The sequence below is a fragment of the Heliconius melpomene genome, chromosome 6 (assembly GCF_056956725.1).
Source record: "Heliconius melpomene rosina isolate 202511_hmr_F chromosome 6, ASM5695672v1, whole genome shotgun sequence".
NCBI classification, from domain to species: Eukaryota; Metazoa; Arthropoda; class Insecta; order Lepidoptera; family Nymphalidae; genus Heliconius; species Heliconius melpomene.
Window position 1 is genome coordinate 9,962,636 of NC_140394.1, and position 23,230 is coordinate 9,985,865.

Consider the following 23,230-nt stretch of genomic DNA (forward strand, 5'->3'; position numbering starts at 1 on the left):
GAATCTTATTAATTTAAATTTTTAATATAGTTTTTTAATAATTTTGAAATCTTTAAGTAAAGCGTAGACTTGAGACAGTATTTTGGAGTGAAAAAAATAAACAAATATTCGATAAATAATTGGTACATTGGTTGCCGGTTCTATTTCCGCTTGTGGTATTTTATTTATATGAGATATAGGCAAAAATACCTAATGATACATCACTTAGTTCTGCTTTTCAACCATTTCGCGTCGTGTTTCGTATGGCAGAGCTAAATCTAGCATTTTGTCTAAATAATTTCGAATACAAAATCATTTATATTAGTAATAGTAAATAATGTATATTAAAAACCTATACTAATATTACCTAATTGAAGTGTTAGTTTGGTTGAACGCTCTTATCTCAGGAACCTACTATTTTGAATTGGATATACTATATCACGTTAGTCGTTTAGAAGTAACTTACTATTCCTAAGGTCAGAGTTACCTCCTTAGTTATTTAAAAGAGGCAAAGCCACGAGTTAAAGAATAAGGTGAAAATAAAATCTTTTGTCTGCACACGTATTTATAAATTAGATTTGACGGTTGATGCGTTGCAGTGCGGAAATTATTTTCAAAGATAGCTAGGTCAAGACCAAGCTGGCTATATATATGCAAATTACAGAGTAGCCAAATTAGAAACATTTGTTTTTAAAATAGTTTATTTGAAAAATTTACATATGTGAAAAATCTTTTTTTTTAATTCAATATTTTTAAAATGGAAATAAATAATAGTATAGACGCTACGCGACACTCGATCAATGTATCGCTGCTTCTTTTGCACGTATACTGCAGAGAGCAAAGCAGGCTGAGGGGATCTAGTGTTAAAACACTCCGTTTCTTACTTTCCGTCTCATTTTCGAGACATTACGAGTTGCCGCGATCAACGCCTTGTTAGCAGAGCGATGAAATGAAAATGATTCAATGCCTCGACTGGAAATCGAACCCACATCTATGACGATCGCAGTCAGATGCTGTGCTGTCTTACCAATTGGCCTCGCTTCTTGACTATTTCATAATATTATGAGAAATGTGTCACTAAGAATCTGTCACTAAAAATATGACACTAAACTATTTATGAATGACGCTCCAAGTATCTAACAAGAGTAATATTTCGTGCAAATATTACAATACTTCATCTCCAAGGTTGTTATTGCGAGTGCCGTGAATGGACGTAACCCAGATTGTTTTTTAATATAATAAAAATAACATGTATTACTTTATATGTATAGCGACGATTGGGGGTTCGATTCCCAATAAAGATACTGATTATATTTAAATTGTTTTCATTTCCGCTTAAGCTTTGGTACAACAAAGTAAGTGAAGAATAGGAAACCTTAGCTTTAAGTTCTTTTACGGGTTAAAGCGTGAAACTAAACAAATTGTTACTACTGCTAACTTTTTGTTCAATTAATATATTACGCTATTTTTCACAAAGGATTTAATTTAATGAAACTAAAGTACAATTAATATAAAGCGAATTAAATTAAATCAGCTTCATGCTATATCTTGCGTACACCCTGCTGTATATGTAGGCAGACAGAACCTAGTGTTAAGACACTCCGTTCCCCATTTTCTGTTGAATTCTGGAGACATTGCGTGTTGAGTAGCGGAACTCGACACCAGAACGAACAAATGAAAATTTAAATAAATATTTAATTTCCTCGAGTGGGAATCGAACCCACAACCAGTCGCTTTTACAGTCTACCGCGCCATTACTGGCCACAATAAAGGATGATTACTAGTGGTTAGTTTCAAATAGGAAATATTAAATAGTAGTGTCTGTCAGTATTGATTTTCATGATTGAAATCGTAATTAGTTTATATTTAGTATTAAATGAAAAGGAAGGAACTTACAACCTTGTATAACATAATATTTTTTCCGCGCAACGCTAAAATAAAAATATTTAAGTTTCAATTGTAGCGTTAAATAATATACTAAAATATTTCATTAAAAAATCATATAATTCGAATTGTGACAGAAATTGAAGAATAGAGTGTCCTGACACTAGATTCTCACTACCTGTTACTATATGCGAGGAATACCTTACAAAATAATAAATATTATAAGAAAATTTTTACTATTAAAAGATCATCTCGACGATTACCAAATTTTTTTCTTTCGTAAGCCTACATGTATAATTATGTATGTATGTATGTGAAAATGTCTCAATTTTTGCAACTTTCAATTGAATATTTATACCCGGAATAGATTATTCGGGTCAAGATCGATCGCGTCGTCTAACGCCTCTTTATGTCAATACAAAATTATTTGTTTGTAATTGCGAAATTTCATCGACGTAAATAACAATTTGTAATAAATTCTAGTTCTTATTTTAGTAATTAAATATTTAAATCTTAAAGTATAACATTTATTGACAATATAGAGAAAATTATGAAAGTATAGCGATAGAGAAAGAAGTCTAAATTTATTTCCGTCTGCCCAGTCTAGTTAAAAAAGGTACGAAGTTGAGCACCGCCAGTGCTGCTGGTGGGATACGAAGAATGAAGTGACTTGACACTAGGTGCTCTCTGAAAAAAAATTAATATATTAATTATTATAACAAAAACCCGTCCCAAACATGTTTTATAATGCGTGTAAGTTTATAATAAAATTATTTTTCAGTTACGTCCATTAGTGCAAGAAAATCAAATAAATACCGAATATTGATCGCGCTCTAGTAACAAATTAGAACGATCGATGTTCATAATAATTTAACATAGTACTATGAAATATTTCGTACTTGTAACAATTTTTGAGTTTTATATTATTTAACTTACACACTTAAGTAATATTGTAGAGTTAACTCTTAACCAATTAATTAAACTAAAAATTAAACTGTGCATATGTTTTTTACGGGATAGTGCGTGATGCTATCACTTACTGTCTTGTATATAGTAGGGGGGACAGAGATAACCTTAGAGTTAGGGCATTCCGTTCTCCACTATTGCTAAAATTAGAGACACTACGAGTTAATTGGAACTCAACAATGCATTTTATTTCTTTCCGTTCCTATAGAACTTTTGGGAATTCCTTTTATTCCGTTCCCATTAAGACACTTCCGTTCCCCAATTTCGCCGGATTCTGAATTACATTATGTATTAAGTGACGGAACCCAACGCCGTGCTTTGTCTTGTTACCAGAGCGAGGAAATGAAAATATTAAATATTACAATTCCTCGAGTAGAAATCGAACCTACCAACCTGTCGTGTTTATAGTCACACTTAATGCCCTCAACACATATAGTTACACATATGAACATAATATATCAATTATATAATTGAACATAATTATTTAATAACACAATAATATTTAAAATATGTTCTATAACGTAATATAATAAATAACAGTTCCTTATTTAAGGTTCTCTCCGCTAGTACAGTGATATTATTTAAATAGCTTCCTAGTAACACTAAGTAGGACGTTTGGTAAATAATTGCGTAAAACAAGTTATTGCGTTAATTATGATTAAATATGGTATTTAGTGCAAAAAAATCATACTGGCGTGATGTTTTTACTTTTGTTTGTTACAAATAAATATATATTCGTTTAATTTTCCTTAATAAAGGGACTAGACATTGTACATAGAAGAGTAGGCAAAGGAAACCTAGTGTTAAGACACTCCGTTCCTCAGTTTCCCCATTTCTTCAAGTGGGAATCGAATTCACAATCTTTCGCGTCTACAGTCACACATACGCTTGTGCCATTGCGCCATCACTGGCTTCTGAAACATAATTGTTTGTGTAAAATTAATTTTAATAATTTCTTCTTTTGTTTCAGGTAATATTTACATTGAAGATAACCTAATCGTCCATTAGTCTAGGTAATTTGACGTGACCGAGAAAAAGAGTTAAGTACTATTAGCTCCCGTCACTGTCACGTCTTCACGCTGAGGCTGGATTGCTTAGATAAATAACAAAATTGCAAAACTGAAAACAAGGCTTTCGGGGTTCAAATCCCTTTCGGCAGAATTAATTATTTAATAATTTTATTTCCTCCCTCTGGTAACAAGACAAAGCACGGCGTTGAGCTCCGCCTCTTAACTCACAATATCTCGAAATTTTAACGGAAATTGTGAAACGGAGACTTAAAGCTAGGTTCCGGTTGCTTACCACGTTATATGTGGGATACAGAATGGAGCTAAAAACTATATTCTAGAACCCACACTCATTGCAAATATACAGGCATGCCCCACTTACGCCACGAAGCGTTGTTTAGAGCTAAATTAATTTATTACGTTACTTTAAAAATTGGGTCGCGTCAAACAATGGTGATATTAAAATAGTTTTCGTCGTGGGTATTGTGAAAAGTTCCCACGCTGAAATATGGGCGGAGAAAATCAATCATTCTGCCTAAATTATACATAAGAGTCATTTTGACGTAAATTTGGATGACCGATCATTTTGGGTCATTTATTATGGGTCCGTACCTCAAAAGTCCTATTCGGCCGATTTCTGAAAGCATTACGCGATGAGTAGCGTAACTCAACGCCACACTTTGCGAATGGGAATCGAATCCATAACCTATAGCGCTCGCAGTGAAGAACGAAGTGTTTAATGACTCTCTTTTTGTCCCGTCATATACAACTTATGAAGTCAAACAATAACATAATATAATAATTAAAAATTTACAAATATTTTTAATTTTTAATAATCTTATTTATTCCACACGCAACATATATTTAAAAAAAAAAGATTTGGTTAATACTAAAATTAATTTTATATAGTCAAGTTAGTTAAGTGCACAGTGTCAGTTAAAGTTAACTGGTAGTAGGTAAGTACGAAATGATGCAATCAAACACGTTTCAAGAAATATAACAAGAGCAAGGAAGTTACCAATGTTTCTTTACATAATTAGCAAATGTATTTATACATATAGTATATTGAAAAAAATATTAATATCTAGATTCAGAGACGATTGCTTCATTTTTTTCGGCTTATAGTTAAAAATAGCTATAGAAGCTAGTATAAGCTTATATTTGCACGGCGTTGGGTTCCGCAACTTGATTTTTTCTATTTAATAAATAAGACCTTGCTTTTACATAAGTATGTCAAATATCAGATTGTTACAGGTATCGAAGTAATAAAATTAATTTCCTTATAAAAAAAAATATGTAACTTCACGCTTAACCCCGCATATATCTGCGAGTAAATCGTTTTTCGTTAAACCTTTGTCTATCAGGGCGAGAAAATAAAAAAAATACACCAAATGGATCGACTCGGATGAAAATCGAACACGCAACCACAGTTTAGGCCCAAAAGGTTTTATTATATCTCAAAGTAACTTGTTTAAACATATAATGTTCTTGTACGCTTACAATTGCGTAGATTTATTGTATGAGTCACTAACCAGCCGAGGTCGCCGGATTTTAGCGAATCTGGCGAAAGGCTTGATATATTTTAATTATTTATATGTACTATATATAAATATATACAAATACATAACAAAAAAAACAATATAATAATTAATAATTATTATATGTAGTTTATAAAACTATAAAAAACATTGTCACTTTTTTCAATCAAAGATTCACGCAGTATTCCACATAAGCAGGGTAGGCAAAGGGAGGCTGGGAACATAGTGTTAAGATACTCCGTCCCCGTGAAGACACTTCCGTTCAGAACTTTCCACTGAATTCTGGAGTGCGCGTATTCATTGGCGGAGCTCAACGCCGTATTTTGCCTCGTTACCAGAGCAAATGTTTGTAATACCTATATTGTATAAAGTATATACAATATACACTAGATAAATATAAAGATTATATTCTACTTATAATCTAAAATATAACTTATTATTTATGTTACTGAGAATATTTAAAGAGCGGTAATAAAGACCGATAACGTACGACTTTATCGAAAAGCTTACTAGATACACAGTGAAACAGCGTCTGGCTGTAAACACGACGGTGGGTTCGATAGTTCGGGGGAATGATTATATTTAATTTATTTTTATTTCTCCGCTGTGGCAAACGAAGCGTGGCGTTAAGTTCCACTCAGCATGCAATGTTTCGAATATTGGGTGGAAATTGGGGAACGGAGTATCTTCATAATAGGTTCCCTCTGTCTACCTTGCTATGCGGAAAAAAGTAGCAAAGCAGTTCTATAAAGAAAAAGAACTATTCTAAGAATCAGTGTTCAAGTCATTGCGTGTGTTCTGAATCATTAAAAGCATAAGTTAGATACAACTCAGTAACTATAAAATATTAGTTATTAATTTTATTTATGAATTCAGTATGGTAACTTTTAAAGAGGCTAGTTGTGACGCAGAAGCACTAGCACGTGCGCGCTACACGTGACAGGTCGTCAGTTCGATTCTCAGCCGAGGAAATAAAATATTTAATATTTTCATTTCCTCGTTCTGGTAACGAGGCAAAGCACGGCATTAAGTTCCCCCACTCAACACTCAATGTCAATAGAATTCGACGGAAAATGGGGGACGAAGTGTATTAACACTAGGTTCCCTTTGCCTACCCTGCTGTGTGCGAGATACAGCGTGAAGCTGAAAAAAATTAAAAAAAAAACAATATAAGGATTGTTAATATCATATAATTTAAAATTTATATATTGACATATTTTTATTCATACATTTGATTGAAGCAAAATATTAAAATGCAACCATGTAATTAGTTGAAAAGGGAGCTTTTCAAGGTATTTCCGCATTATTCGTTAATTATATTTATTTATTCGTATGTATTAATCTGACGCATATATGTATTTTACTATTAATACGTATTTACCTTCTATGGAGAGTCGTTCAAGCCCATTAATGTAAGTTCTAAATGACATACGAGTACGATATTGACATACATACAAAAATCTATACTTCTACGTTTATTAAAGCTAAAGAATTTGTTTGCTTGAACGCACGAACCTCAGGAACTACTGCTTACTACTCCTTACTTTTAATAAAGATTATTCCTGTTAAAATTTAACCATACTAAATGATAATTATAATCTATTTAAAAACGAAATAAGGTGAAGGTGTACAATATATGAGTAATATATAATAACTTCTAGGTCGACGGAAATAAATCTATGAGAACTAAGCCCGATGGGGAACGGTAGCAATACGAAGGCCGTATCAGCGGACGTTACAACAGTGCGTGTGAACCACCTGATATGCATGTGAATGCATTTGTAAAATACTAGTTGTGGCTCACAACTTCTCTTGCTTTAACTGTGCTGTACTATACTGGACTGTATGACGAAAATTGCAAAATTTCGGTTTTCTCATTCCTGTAGGAATTTCAATGTCTTTGTGATTCAATATCCTACATAAATATGATACGAGAGAGATTATAAAAATAAAAGTTGGTGCACTAGGTGAAGATTCAATTAATTAATTAATTCCATACAGTATATATTTTTTCTTCTAAATATTGCTTTGAAATTGTATATATTTTGTATACGCAAATTGAGACGAGAGAGAACCTAGTGTACAAAAACTGCATTCTTCACTTTCCATCTAATTTTCTATACATTCTCTATTAAGTGACGGAACTTAACGCCGCTTACATTCAGAAATTGCCACTCTATGGCGTTTTCGTACATAACACCATAATAATTATTATTTCTAAACATATTTGCAAGAATGTCGCTAAGTGTCGTAATATAAGTTTTTCCAACGACCGCCTTTTCATCTTGCAACACCCCATTATATGCACGCACATGAGATGAACTACGAAATATTCTTGCTAGTTTTAATTTTATTTAATATACTCGTACAAATTATATCATACAAACAATTCTGGAGGACTTACGTGTTAAGTGAAAGAACTCAACGCCGTACTTTGTCTCATTTCTTATCCTATCCTATCCTATCCTATATCTTATAAAACAAAGTCACTTTTCGTGTCTGTCTGTTGTTTCTAACTCTTCTTCTTCTAAACCACCCAACGGATTTTGATGCGGTCTTCACCATTAAGTTGAGTGTTTTTCGTAGAAGGTTTATATATAGTTTATTATTTGTACATTCTTATGTAAATTAACATAAATACGATAAATGTGTATAAAGTCCTACCCGTTGAGACACTTTCGCGCATGCGCTGCTCTAATGGTAAGTACTACATGAAAAAAACGTACTGGAGTATTGTTCCTCTTAATAAGATCTACAAAAAAGTCCGCGACGGCATATTCGTATCTTTTAAGAATAACGCGTAGTGATCATTTTTCTGTCTAAAAATAATAATTTCAATATATTTTTTATTGTGAGGGATATTTTTCCATAATGGTATTAATCCTTATCCTTTAAAATACTTTATTAATTTTCTACGTTAAACGAAGACAAAATTTGCTTTTTACACAATTTCGAAATTGCGAATAGTTTAAGAGAAAAACGCATTTAATTGTTGACACATCACGTCGTTGACACTTCAGCTGTATCGACTCAAGTTTTACTTATCCCTTACTCTCAGCATATAAATAAGTATATTAGTTACGTTGGCCATTTAATGTAGATCAAAACTGTCTTTACTGTTTTTCATTTTAATAAGTACTTTAGAAGTTGTTACAATATCAAAAAATCCTTGCTGCGAAACGGCTCGCCACTCGCCATGCGTCCGCCGCGCTCGCTGCCTTACACGCATCGGTGGTTCAGTGGTAGAATGCTCGCCTGCCACGCGGGCAGCCCGTGTTTGATTCCCGGCCAATGCATTCTATTTAATTTTCCTCACAGGCAGCCACGTAGTGCTTGCTTTTCATCAGGGACAGAATACCCTCTTCAGCATTAACCACAAGCAAAAAAAAAACCCGCCTGCCTTTATAGCAACGAAGATTTAGATGCGTTTGCACGTATTGGATAATTAGAGTTGAATGTATTATTTCAGCGTGATATATTTTTTGTAGTAGTTATTAGTAGGTAAGCTTTTGTTTATAATTTCTTCCGTTTAAAAATAGTCATTTAACTATCTAAAAATAGTCATTTAAATATATTTTAATAAGTACTTGAAAAGATTAGTAGCACAGATTTAAAATTACGGTACCTACTAAAAAATCCTTGCTGTGTAAAACAATTGGAAAATCCTTATTGAAACTACGAAAATGCGGGTTGCATTAGGGTTTAATTAATTTTCACATTATATTAAGTGCTTTGCAAACATACATTATATGAATAATCCAGTAGTAAAAGCGGGCGAAGCCGCAAGGGGGTCGCTAGTTATAAATAAATCTAAGAAATTCAACTAATTTTGAACTCAAAGTAATTATGATGAATAGCTTCGTCTTGAATGTAGATGACTTCCGCTATTTGATATACAATTTGATAATTAGGCAGAAAGTGTCTTAACACCAGAACCCCATCCTGCCGCCCGGCCTATCCAGCTGTGAAGGAAACAGGTTGAATATATTTTTAATAAACCAATTTCATCGTATGAAACGAGTCTTTAATGCGACAGTCATGAATTTGATTCCCACTCGGGCGGATGAATTATTTTTACTTCCTCTCTCTGGCAAAGTGGGGAACGTAGAATTTTCATTCTAGTTCCCTCTGCCTACCAAACTTTATGCGGGATGCGTCGTGAACCTAAATTTCAACCTGTTACCATTAAATTAAACAGCACTAGTTAAATTTAATGCCAATTAAGAAATGTAATATAAACAAACAAAAACAAAATTAAAAATTCTAGACTTAGCATAAATAGAGCGGCGCGCCCTTCGGCCGGGTCCGGCTCGGGGTTCCGGTAACGTACAACGAGTGATAAAATATGGATGTGTCATATATATTATGTATTTTAGTTTAACTAACAACGCTTGTGGGTTCGATTTCCACTTGGAGCAAATAATTATGTTCACTTCTTGGTGGCATGCAGATAAATCGCGTGGTTGGGTTTCAATTCGTCAAAAATTGGCGGAAAGTAGTGAAAGGAGTGTTTTACCACTTGGTCTCCCTCTGTATATTCTGATATTTTCAGAATTATATATAGTGAAACTAAAAAATCTTAAATATTGGTGCCTTTGTGACATCGAATGAAAAATTTTAATTTAAAGTAATTTTTATTTAGCGCACGCGTAACTTTCGTTCTATAATAATTAAATAATATTTATTTATCTTTATCATATACTTAAAATGTCACTTAGAACAGATTATTAAAATTTATATCTATCAATAAAGTATATATAAAAAATATATGTTTACTTTTTGCTTCAACTTAATGCGATTTCTTGTTAAATATATTTCTTAATATTTGATTACGACGATATAATAACACGTTGGAAGGAAGCGAATAAAATTTTTAAAGTACTTTATAAGTGTTTATTAAAGTTAATAAAGATTGGTTTATTTTACACCGGAAAGTAATAAATATAACTCAAAGTATATGTTAATCTACTACATTTTTTTAGTTTTTTTCCTGTGGTAGATAATGTGCGGCGTTGAGTTTCGTACAAAAAGGAATGTCTTAAAATTTGAGCAGAAAGTTGAGAACTGAAGAATTGGTTCTCATCTAAGTGCGGAATAAAATGAGAAGGAAAAATAAAAAAAAATAATAATAAAACTTCATTTTGGTATCTATCAATTTCTTTAGTAATGAAAATAAAATAGTATAATAATTATTTTTTTTAAATAAATTAAATCATTTAATATTTATTAAAACAAATAATATTTTTCTCTAGTCGCCTACTCTGTTCAACTTATTTAACTTGCTTCTAGATACTAAATGTGACAAGCGCAATACAAAAAAGATTTAAACATATTTTTTCAAGACAACGATTTTGTTATACGATATTCAATATAATCTATCAACAAACAGTCAAATATAATTATTTGTAACAGTTAGTAATAACCTTCATACAAAAAATATATATAAAAAAGTTATAACTTTATTAAGGTCGAATATTATATTACAAAGGTGCATAATATATCTAAATACATTAAGAGTTTCCTGTAAAATTATATTCTATAAAAACAGTAATCATTTTAGTCAATTTGGTGAGAGATAGTTCTCGTTTTAATTATTTTTCTTTACATATTACATATGGTCTTGAGTACCGCTACTCAACTCGCAATATCTAGAAAATTGGGTGGAAAATAGAGAATGGAATGTCTTAACAAGGTTCCTTCTCTATATGCTTCTATATGCTTAATATACTAGTAGTACAATCGTTTAATAACATTTAAAGGTGTTGTTTACGTTAGATTTTATAAAAGTAATTAAATTCGATGTAAATGAATCTTTTGTTTTTTCACTGAATCCCGTACATATCAGGATAAGCAGAGGGAATCTGGGAACCTGAGAAACTCCATTCTCATTAAAACATTTCCGTTTTCTACTTTCTACCGAATTCTGGAGGTATTGCGCCACTCAAAAGCGGCGGAACTTAACGCCACTCTTTGCCTCGTTACCAGAGCAAGAAAATTAAAATATTAAATATTTCATTTGCACGAATGAGATCGAACCCTGTCGCATTTACAATCGCACGCTTGTGCCAACTTACTACCAATACGATGCTTGAGGGTCCGAGTTCAGATTTTATTTTCATATTGACTTTTATAAATTGAACTTAACCAGAGTATGGTGTTCTTGGAGAAACAATATGTTTTTAAGTCCTATAACAATAGGTCAAGGTATAATAGCAGACAAAATATGCCTTCGTGAAATGTCGTTGATTTGATAAAGGGAATAACTACAAATATCCGCACATTATTTTTCTTTAATTTTTATAATATAGACATTTAGAAATATAATTGCGAAATAACAATATTAAGAAAAAACAGCGTTGAGTTCCGCCAATCAAAACGCAATGTCTCGAAAATTGGGTGAAAAATAGGGAGCTGAGTGTTTTAACACTAAATTCTCTGTTATAGAGTTCTCTGTTAACTGTGAGTTGTAAGTTCTCTGTTGCCCCGCTATAGAAATATCAATAAAAACCTTTTTCTCAGCATTTTAAAGAAGACCAAACTCGGCGTTGACCACCACGCTATCCACCACGCTCCAAACATTTTATATTACTCGAAATTGAATAGATAATGATACCTAATTTTCAGTAAAATATAAAATACGACATTGTTTTTACCCATAAATAATAATAGAAAACCAGGTCAAATCCTCAACAGAGCACTTAGGCATTAATAATAGGCAGCGTGATCTATTTTCATCCACGTTCCCTTTATAGCACTAATTGATCATAAAATAAAGGAGTACATATTAAAGAATATTTTATTTTTCTATTTTTGAGTTTCACGCTATATCCCGCATATAGCAGGGTAGGCCGAGGGAACCTAGAGTTAAGGCACTCCTTTCCCCACTTTCTGCCCAGGCATTGTGGCTTGAGTGGCTCAACGCTACGCTTTCGCCTTGGTATCAGAGCGAAGAAACTTCTTTTTTTATTAGGAAATTATTGTTTATTAATATGTATGTTTATTAACTCTTCATTATATCTATTAAAGTTATTTATATTTTAGCTAGAATAATTAAATGTATCTCCTCCCTCCCAATATATCAACATTTGACCCCTTGTACCATTCGAGCTGGTCACAAAGGCTTGTCACTGCGGACTCGAGGACGTAGATTTCTCCCACAGATTACATATAATAGATTACTTTTATATTCTACTGTTTCCGTTTGAATGATTAAGAGTTTTATATTGGCATTCGAATTCGATATTATTTTACACCATTTTTTTATCTTCGCCTGTTTAGTCAAATGGAAATAAATATGGAATTATTCAATAATAGAGGAAGGCTACAAGTTATATTATTATATGTTTATGGTAAGTATACTATTGTGCTATCAGAGTTATCTCAGGAACTTGTAACGTGTCAAAGTCATACTAAGTTATTTCTGTGTTGGTCCCCGTGGTCATTAAAATGTCTTCATTTCCTGACTTTCTTTCCTCACGAGGCAAAGCGTGGCGGTGAGCTACGCCACTCAACATGCAATGCTTCCCAAATTTGTCAGAAAGTGATAGAGGTAAGAGAAGAGAGGAGGTGCCTACCCTATTATGTGCAGGACAAAAAGTTAAATAGAATTAAATTTTACTACCAATATGTTAACAGTGTTATAATAGAGTCTTTTTTATAATTTTCTTTTATCCATTATTAAATATTAATTTCTTCTCATTATTTACAATAAGTAAATAATGAGAAGAAATTAATTATTCAAATAATAAATTAATTATTAATAAATTAATTATTCAAATGAATAAAATCCAAGTAGTTTTAAAGACAGGTATTTGGTATTTTTTTTGCATATTACGTTGTATTAATTAATATCTATGTTATATGTGATTTATATAATCAAATATTTATTTATCGGATTTAATACCTGTTCTCTATATAAATAATTCTACTTTTTGGCATACTTTACGTAAAAATACTTACAAATCGGCTAATCTAAGATTATAATATGTTTAGTCTTAACGAAATTGGTATATAATTTCGCAATTTATTACGATTAAGAACTAAAAGGAAAATAATCAAAATAAAAAAATAATTACTTAATTTTTTCAAGGAAAATAATATTTTTTTAAGAAAATGCAAATCCCATGTTAAACATCATTTAGTTTTGGAGACATTGCGCGTTGACTGTAAAAAATCGTATTCCCGATACGATTTCCCGAACGAGAAAATGGCAATAATTAATTTCCCTAACCGGGAATCAAACCCACAACCCATCACACAACGTCCTCATAATAGAACTAATATGAAATTACAAATCAAGAAGAACTATTACAAAATGAAGTAACACATATACTCGTATGTAAACAAGTACATAGCAAACGATACAATATCACGCACCTCACGGGCCGTTTGAGAATAAAATTGCATACTTACTTTAAATTTTACGAGCCGTGTGAGTGACCTAATGACACTACTATGTAACTATGTAATATGTAATGTTGGTTTATGTAATTTTATTTATATGTAAATATGTAATTTATTTGTTTGTCCGTTGATTTATTTATTTGTTAATAAATTAATTAATTTGTTGATTAATTTGGAGTAAAATTTGTAATTACTCGGGGTAATGGTAGCGTAGGGGTATCTGTAAGAAGTATTTAATATTTTCATCTTCTTCGCTCTGGTAACAGGACAAAGTGCGGCATTAGGTTCCAAAATTCTACACGCAAGAAGTTAGTGAAAAGTGAGGAACGGAGTGTGTTAACACTAGGTTCCCTCTGCATATCCTGCTGTGTGCGGGATATGGCGTAAAGCTGATAAAAAAAATAGTTGGTACTATTCTATATACTATATTTATGTACGTCTTAAATGTAATCGTAATCAGTTGGAGGAAAAACCAAGACTTTAAAGCCGACTAAAGACATTAAATGTTTAAGTAGTTGTATTACTTTAGAAAACACATGTTTATATGAATATAGTTGAGATGTAGGGAGATTCTTTTTCTATATATTTACAATTTATTCCCCATATCAGGATAAGCAGAGTAAATGTATTGTTAAGACATTAACCGCAATTTCCACCCGATTTCGAGACATTGCGTGTTGAATTATTTACAATGTTACCAGAGCGAAGAAATTAAAATAATTGTTAATTATCATTTGTAATTATATACATAATACTACGCCACAAATATTATATGTTAATTGTATATATATACGTAGAACTCTTCCGTCACTAAGAGAATAGCAGACAAGGTGAAAGATATAGGGAATAAAGGTATAAGAAATATAGATATAGGGGATACAGACTAGTACTAAGAGCGGATTTCATGAAATATCAACGGGAACTGAAAATAGTCAATTTTTCATTTCACGTCTTAAAGTCTAGAATACTATTATTATTATAATCGAACCTACAATCGACGCGCATCTATCCACTTAGCAAGGATGACGTTCATGATTTCACTATGAATACATTTATTTAAAACATTGTTATAAACATATTTGATTTGTAATACCCAGAAATAATTGCCTACATACGAGAGACCATTGAGACAATTTTGTAATGAAATAGTCTTGAGGCCGCGCATCTTTCGTAATTTGGGCCACAAGTCGATTTTATTTGGCCTCAACCTTAAAGTTGTTTGGTTTAATTTTTCATATTAACAAATTCTTATGAAGAAATCATCCTGATGTGTAAGTGAATGTGTGGTTTTATAAGTGGCGATGCGTCGCGACGGGTACGATACGATTTTTTTTGTTTTTCGTTTATCGTATTAGTATTAATTTAAATTTTTTTTTGTTTATTTTGATAACTTTTGGCGCATATATGTATTTTGGTAAAGTCTGAATTTTATAAGTAAAAATAATGAACGTTTTGAAAAAATATATATATAAGTATAACATATAAAAAGTAGTTCGATTGATTGTACGTTAAAAATATAAATAAGCTCAACTACTTTGGAAACAATAATTGAGTTCATTATTATAAATGGAACGTAACGATACTATTTTTCCTTAACATATTAAAACCTTCCATAGTTATTAATAATACCAGTTATCAAGGAAATATTATACAAAATTATTAACCAAAAAGGCCATATGAGGACAGTCGAGAAAATCGAGAAAATGTAATTTTTGATATTTTCATTTCCTCGCTCTGGTAGCGCGACAAAGGGTGGCGTTGAATTCCGCGACTCAATATGTAATGTCTCTAAAATTCGGTGGAAAATAGACAACGGAAGTGTCTTAATAGGAACAGAGAGTTTCAACACTAGGTTCCCAAGTTACCTCTGTATAGCAATGTGCAGTACGCAGCGGGAGGCTTAAAAAAATAAATTGAAATCGTCTTATATAAACGGTTTACGATCTCTGTAGTTAAATTATATAATTATATTTACTTCTCTAGATGGACATTTTATAGCTCTCGAGATAATAACTCAGATCAAACGTACATACATATATAATAATCATAACAAAAATGATTTTGTAAACTTGTCTTTTATGTTCTGACCGCCTTTTAAATATTTTCTTTGTATCCTAACATGAGAATGTAAGGTTTTACGCAATCACTATTAGAGATACGAGCTATTTATTTCTCAGCTTTAGCTTATTGCGTGTTGACTGGCGAAGTTCAACTACGTATTTTGTCTTGAACAGAAAGGAAAATGAAAATTCATTCATTCCACAGAGAAGAGATCGAACCCATAAACGTATAAAGTCTGGCGCTGTCGTACTACACGTCTATAGCCTTTATGACCAAATATTATAGCAAAATTAATTTTTTTTGTAACACAATGAATAATTTCGTACAAATAAAGTAAATTTTATTGCTCTTAAAAATCTTATTCTACATGTTAACCGTGAAAGGTGGGCAAGGTCGGTCCGATTGACAAGTATCATTTTTGTTTTATTTGCAACTGTCAACAATTATACTCAATTTTATAACATTGTAAATGTCCACTGTATGGGGTAATTTATATATAACTTGTTAAATAAATATTTTAGTGTTCTGTTTTGTAAATGTTAGTTTTTACAAATAAACAAATAAAATATAGGTTTTTTTATTTTATTCCTCTAGTAGACAAAACGCGGCTTTAACACCTCAATATGCAATGTCTCGAAAAATTGAGTGAAGAGTTCAGAAGGAAATGACTTAACACTGTCTTCTTTTTACTGCAGTGTAGGTAAAGGGAACCTAGTGTTAACATACTCGGTTCCCCACAATACTTTAATTGAATAGTGAAATATCTTTCTTTATTAAGATATTTTAATATAACTTATAGAAGCCATAGAAAATTATATACAGTCCAATTACTACAGAAGCCAAACTACGTATTAAACTATCGATTCCAATTCACATTGCCCACTGATTAGTTTGTACGATATTAGTAGGGTGTCTACAAATATTAATTTAATAATACTAATCTATATCTATACTTATAATAAAATCGTAAGAGTGTCTGTACTTGGAAGATATTTAAAAAAAATGTTATTGGGAACCTTTAATAACGTAATAGAACTAAAAACAATGATTTTTAAAAATTATGTCTTTTGTCTGTGCGTTTGTTTTCGCTAATCTCAGAATCGGCTTAACCGATTAAGATGCGGTTTTCACTATTAGATTCTGGCAATTATTTTATTACAATCAGTTCATAAATAAGAAAGTTATGTTAATTTAAAGAACTTACTTAGGTCGGTTTTTCTTAAATACACTTAAATAACCATTTGTATAATTCATGTGGGCTAAAAACAAAATTGAATATCATAAACATCCTTAATATTTCTAAATTCTGGCCACCAGAGCTATTTGGTCTACCTCATATCATTGCAAAGTCAAACGGCTCATTATTGGTTAGGCATTATAGCTTATATAATTCGCTGTATTGCTAAATGTATACAAATATATTTAGATTTTATAAATATAGTAAAAAATATAGTACTTCACAAATTTAATTCATTTCTAAATTATTTGCATAATCAATATGTTATTTCATTATTTTAGATTTCTATTAAGAACTATTTTAATTTTAAGGTTCGCTATATCTATCTTCTTCATATTTTCTGCTAGGATGAGCGAAAAGAGTAATGTCAAGACACTGTTCTCCCCTCTTCCTCCTAATTCGACATTGGAAGGAAAAATTATGCGGCAATATTTATTTTAAATGATACTTTTATTTTAGTGTTCATAAATGGAATAGAGAAGAAAAACATATTAAAGTATATTTTTCAACAAACAATAAATAAAAAATAATTTAATTTAAAATTATTTACTCTCTCTCTCTCTTCTTCTGTTTCCAGAAATTAATAAATAATTTTAAAAAAGTGTTATTCCACATTAAGGAACGAACTGTTTCCAAGAGGCCCGTGTTCAAATTCCGCGCGGTAAAATTTTTACGTAATAAAAAAAAGTAATAATAAATAATTTCTTTTCCCAGATATTTCGTCAGCACCATACTCCAGTTCCAGATTCATCGTGCATTGTGCGAAAGGACCGGTCAGTTCATTCCCGGCGATCCTTCACGACCTCTACACAAGTGTGATATATATAGGAATCCGGAGGCTGGAAGAATTTTAACGTATGTATATTACACAATTATTATTATTTTATTTTTAGGGTTCCGTACTTCATAAGCTAAAGAGGGAACCTTTATAGGATCACTTTGTTGTCCATCTGTCTGTCTATTTATAGCCTATAGGGTACTTCCCATGGACCTACAGTTACAAATAATCCGAAAAGTAAGAAAAAAAATATTACAAACTTATATTCGTAGTTAATTTCATGCAAAATCAGTGCGCAAACTTTGCAAACGAGTCCAACTCGCACTTAACCGGTTTTTTTATGAACAGTGTAGGCGAAGATAACCAGGTTAGACAATATACGACGTTGAGTTACGCCACCTAATATGCAATGTCTTTGAAACAAGAATGCTATCTCATTAGCAGTTATGTTGTATGTGTATATATAGAACATTTTACTGCCTTCCACTTTTAAGGCGTTCTAATTATGGTATTAACTTGGCAAATCGATATAATAACATCTACCGCTACATGTTATTATGTTAGGAATTATATAGAATATTTTTTCTTGCAAAAACTATCTATTATATACCTTTTCCTAATACTTAACTCAGTAGAGTTAGCTATACGTAGGAAATATTTATAATAGTAATTTTAATATTTTTAAGTTTTATACAGGTATAAAATTTTAAAATAGGGACGAATCTGCGCCTTTAGGGCAGTTTTCACGAAGTTTTCATAAACTTCGTATAAATTCTTCACCTTTGAACTTAAATTCACTTTTATTTACTCAATATATCGTACTTCTTTTTAGCTTCACCTTTTATTCCGGGGTAAGGGTAGACAAAGGAATTCTAGCAATCCCACTCCATTCTCCACTTTCCATCGGAATTCGAGAAAATGTGTGTTTTGGGGAACTCAATGTCCATATTTGTCGTACTAACGTGGCAAAATGAAAATTATTCATTACCCTATGTAAGAATCGAACTCACGGCCATTACTTTTGCAGTTAGACGAGCTTCACGCACGAATCCTGCACATAGCAGGGTAGACAGCGAGACCCTGAGTGACCCTAGTGTTAAGACACTCCGTTCCCATTAAATCATTTACGTTTCCCAATTTGTTCGTTACTAGAGCGTGGAAATAATAAATATTTCATTTTCCCAAGTGGCAATAGAACCCAAAACCATCAAGTTTACTTACACCTCAGTCCCACTGGCTTACGAGGTACTCGACAGGTCAAAACTCTACGTTATATTAATTATTTTAATCATATTCCTACTTTACATTCATTTTCATTTTCCCACTACGATAAAAGTTAATTACAAACGAACCACTTCTCCTAACAACGGCTATCATTAATAATATATAATTCCAAACATTAACCAACCTACACTAAGATTGCACTGCCTGACGTAACTTAACGCATTTTCAATACGCATTCCTTTAAAACTATTCTATAAGTAAATCAAAGGCTATAATTTCTAAATATTACTTAACATGAGACCAGGAAATTATGTGGTCCATTTTGAAACAGCCAGTTATCTAATTTGTGTAAGAATATCTGTGTAGAGATGTCAAAAGCTATAAAATGTCTTTATATGGTTTAATGATTAATCTTAAAATAGATTAATCATTAAATGCGTTATACCAAATGTAGTCAGTCAAATATTAATCTACTAAATGACTGACAAACTTTTGCTTTTAATGCTTTTTATAGAGACTCTAACTGACTGACAATTGTAGACTGACAGATTGTATTTACTTTTCACACCAAACGTTTGGTTTGAAGTTTAATTAAGAATTTTGGAAAATAACTTAAATGTTGTAGTGAAAACGAATGGGATTTAAATCCTGGTAATGACATAAAGTGCATCTTAAAGACAATCCACTGGGGAGGGCATTGGGAGGTGCGTGGTATCCCACGGAGTGTATTAACACAAACTTCTGCATCTTACCCTGCTATTTGCAAGATACAGCCTGAAGTAAAAAAAAAACATTTTAAACTGTATAATAATTAGATATATTACTAATTTGCCCATGACTATTTCATACGGAACCATTTCTTTATATATTCTATGCCCTTGACAGGTTTTCTCTTTGACCTTGCAAAAAGCTTTCAATTCCCATGCTGCAGGATTTCCTAGTGAACAGATATGTGAATGGCTGAGATCGATATTTTATAAGCGTATAGTTGGCCTTGTGGCGTAGTTATAATTGATTGTATTACGTAAATGACACGTTAATGGTGGATGAAATTGGTTTGAATATAATATTGGTAGTGTAGAAACAAAAGTGGCCTAACTTTATTGTTGTAAATATGATTCTTCTTCTTCTTATTCTTCCTCTTCAGCTCTGCTCTGTATTTTGCACATAGCTTGGTAGTTAAAGCAAGCTTAGTGTTAAGATACTCCGTTCCACAGTTTTCGCCGAATTTCCGAGACATTGCATGCGGAACTCAACGCCGTGTCTCGTTCGTCCGTTCGTTCGCTTAACCAGAAAGGAGAAATGAGAATAAATTGGAGTCGAATTTACAGCTGTCGGGTTTACAATCAGATTATGTTCCACTGTGGCATAATGACCAATAAAAGATTTTAAAAATGTAAAGTAAATAATTAAATGTAAAATATTTGCAAGAAAATTAGAGTTTTCCATTTGCTTACATTAATGTTCTTACAAATATAAATAAATAAAAATCAAGATATACCACTTTGCATAACGCCACTTAATGTTGAGATTGATTTATTATAGAAAAGTGATTTAATAACTTACTTATTGCACAGTAGTATATGTATATATGTAAAAATATAGTACAGTATGTCCACATTTCAGTATTCTATATGGATGGAATTAGACATCTATATAATATAAAAATACTATTCTTGGAATGAGCTAGTCTTGGAATGCTCCAGTTTGGCAAGCAAATAAGTTAGGTTAGTGTAGGAAGCAGTAGCAGGGTAAGTATAGGGAACCTGGGTACCTAGTGTTAAGATACTTTACTAGTATATAAGTACTAAATGTAGTGTAAAACTTACAAAAAACAGTATATGACATTTTCATAAGCAAAATAAATCTTTATAGAGCAGTTGTGAATACGAATGTAATGATAAATAAGCCGTCTCTTCCGGTACAAATTATTTTCTTGGTAATTGTATATAATGTATGTATAGTAGATAGTGCGTATTTGCGTAGTACGATAATAATTATTAACTTTTAACTTATCCAGATTTAAATGACTAACTGACTAGAGAGTTGAGAGTTAAAAAGCAATAGCTATGGGTTCGGTTTCCATCTGGGAACTTCCACTTTCCTTTCCACTCAACATTAATTATACAGCTCTTATTGTTTACCCTGCTATGAGAGATTATTAATCATCGCTATAAATAAAATTATTTCATTCATATTTGTTATTTTTTGTGGCCCGAATAAAACGTGGTGGGCAGAAGAAACCAAATTTTAAGAATTTTTTTTACATAAGGACATGAAATTCTTGTTATTAGAGCAAGAAAAGAAAAATAATACACTCCACAGTGTTCATATTCAATAACCTCAAGTGGGAATCGAACTCACAACTGTCGTCCTTACAGCTAGACGGCCTCATATTGTACTTATATCTAAGCATGCAGTCATATGGTATTATCTGATAGACTCTTACAAGGGATATACTAAAAGATAAAAGTCAATTTCCTCGAGAGCCTCGTGAGAGTGTGTGACAAAAAAAAAGAAGAAAATAAAGCGTTGCAACCAATTGTCCGTCAGACGGGAAGCGGCCACTTTGCTTAAGGGCATCATGCGGGTTATTTATTGTTAACTTTGTTAGAAGTTAACAGTTATATGTTATTTTCAAATAAAACTGGTTATATATGTATTATACTTATTTTCTCATTGGTGGTGTGGTTCGATTCCGATTCAGGGCATTGAATTATGTTTCTCTCTCTCAAAACTCTCTCTTTCTCTCTCTCAAACTCTCCCAAAACCTCCAAATTAGGTCGATAGTTACGATGGCGTACCGAGGACAGCGTTAACATCTGTAAATTAAACACAAACCTATTTTTGTACTACCAAGAAAAGTTACATGTATACAATACGCATTATTTATTGCTTGTATATAGATTTCTATTATATATCTTTCTCGATTCTTAAAACTTAAGGATAATGAAACAAAAATATATATTGAAAGGAATGTATGAAGAAAGCATACAGGAAGTCCATATATAAAAGATTCATTCCACCGAAAAATTGGGTCAGTTTAATTAACACGAATTGCGTGTGTGAGCTAAATGAACGATTATTGCATTTGTCTTTATCATTTTTTATATATTTGACGACTGAAAAAGCTTAACAGTTTCAAAATCTTTATTACAGAGCTAGACAGAGGGAACCTAGTATTAAGAGAACTCACTGTCCGTCCAATTTTCCAGACATTGTATATAATATACCGAAACTCAACGCCGCGTGTCATGTTACCAGAACGTGGAAATGAAAATACTTCACCAAACGCACGCTGTTCTACTGTACCTAGACGACCTCGATTCCCTAAATGTTATTCTTGGAATATTATTTTAAAATAAATTTATGCAATTGCATCCACTAAACTGTGTTAATTAGACACGTTAGAATCACGCATCAATGATGTTTTATTGACTCATAGAGGACGCCTTAGTAACGCGGCTGTAACATCTCATTTGCACGCGATGGTTCTAATCCCATTTAACCAGACACAGTTCCTTATGACGCAGTTCCTTCGATTCTTATGGAAAGTTGAAAAGAACTGAAAGGGAAGAGATAAATTGCCAGCTTTGTTTTTTTTGCATGTTCTTTTAGCTCTGCCTCTACCTCTTCTGTCTCATCCACTCTCATCAACCTTCATATATGTCATCCTGGCTATCCTCGGGCTTTTTACATGATCTTTCTCCAGTTTCATCGATTCTGTGTTCTCGAACTATATTCAGATTTTCAAATTTCTTGTCTTTTAGATTCATAGTCTGTTTAGAATGGTGGACAAAGCTGCCTGACAAAAAACCATTTGCCCAAATATTTAATAAATAAACAAACGAACTCTAAAAGGAGAATTGGCAAACCAAAACAGAGATGGCGAGACAAGCTGGACCATCACAAGCCTGACTGGTGCTCTATAGCGCGAAATAGACCAGAATGGAAGAAGTGGAGAGAGGCCTTTGCCCAACAATAGGACAGTACAGGCTAGCGTAAAAAAAATATTATTTCAACATTCTTATCCAAATAGAATAAGAATCCGTGCCTTTGGTCCTTATTCGTTTTATATGTTGAAATTGTTTAACATTCTAGTATCTCTATCTACTTTATCTGGACACTTGCGTAACGTTTGAAATAGAACAAC

The 23,230-nt window shown here is 32.1% G+C and overlaps 1 protein-coding gene across 1 annotated transcript in view; it reads left to right on the forward strand.

Moving 5' to 3' along the window:
• The window catches only part of Ance-3 (angiotensin-converting enzyme Ance-3), a 130,050-nt gene that overhangs the window by 101,932 nt on the left and 4,888 nt on the right, over window positions 1–23,230 (forward strand). Inside the window, exon 10 of the mRNA XM_085186793.1 lies at window positions 17,790–17,930. Within this exon, the coding sequence (XP_085042919.1) occupies window positions 17,790–17,930 (141 nt within the window). The remainder of the gene's footprint in view (window positions 1–17,789; window positions 17,931–23,230) is intronic.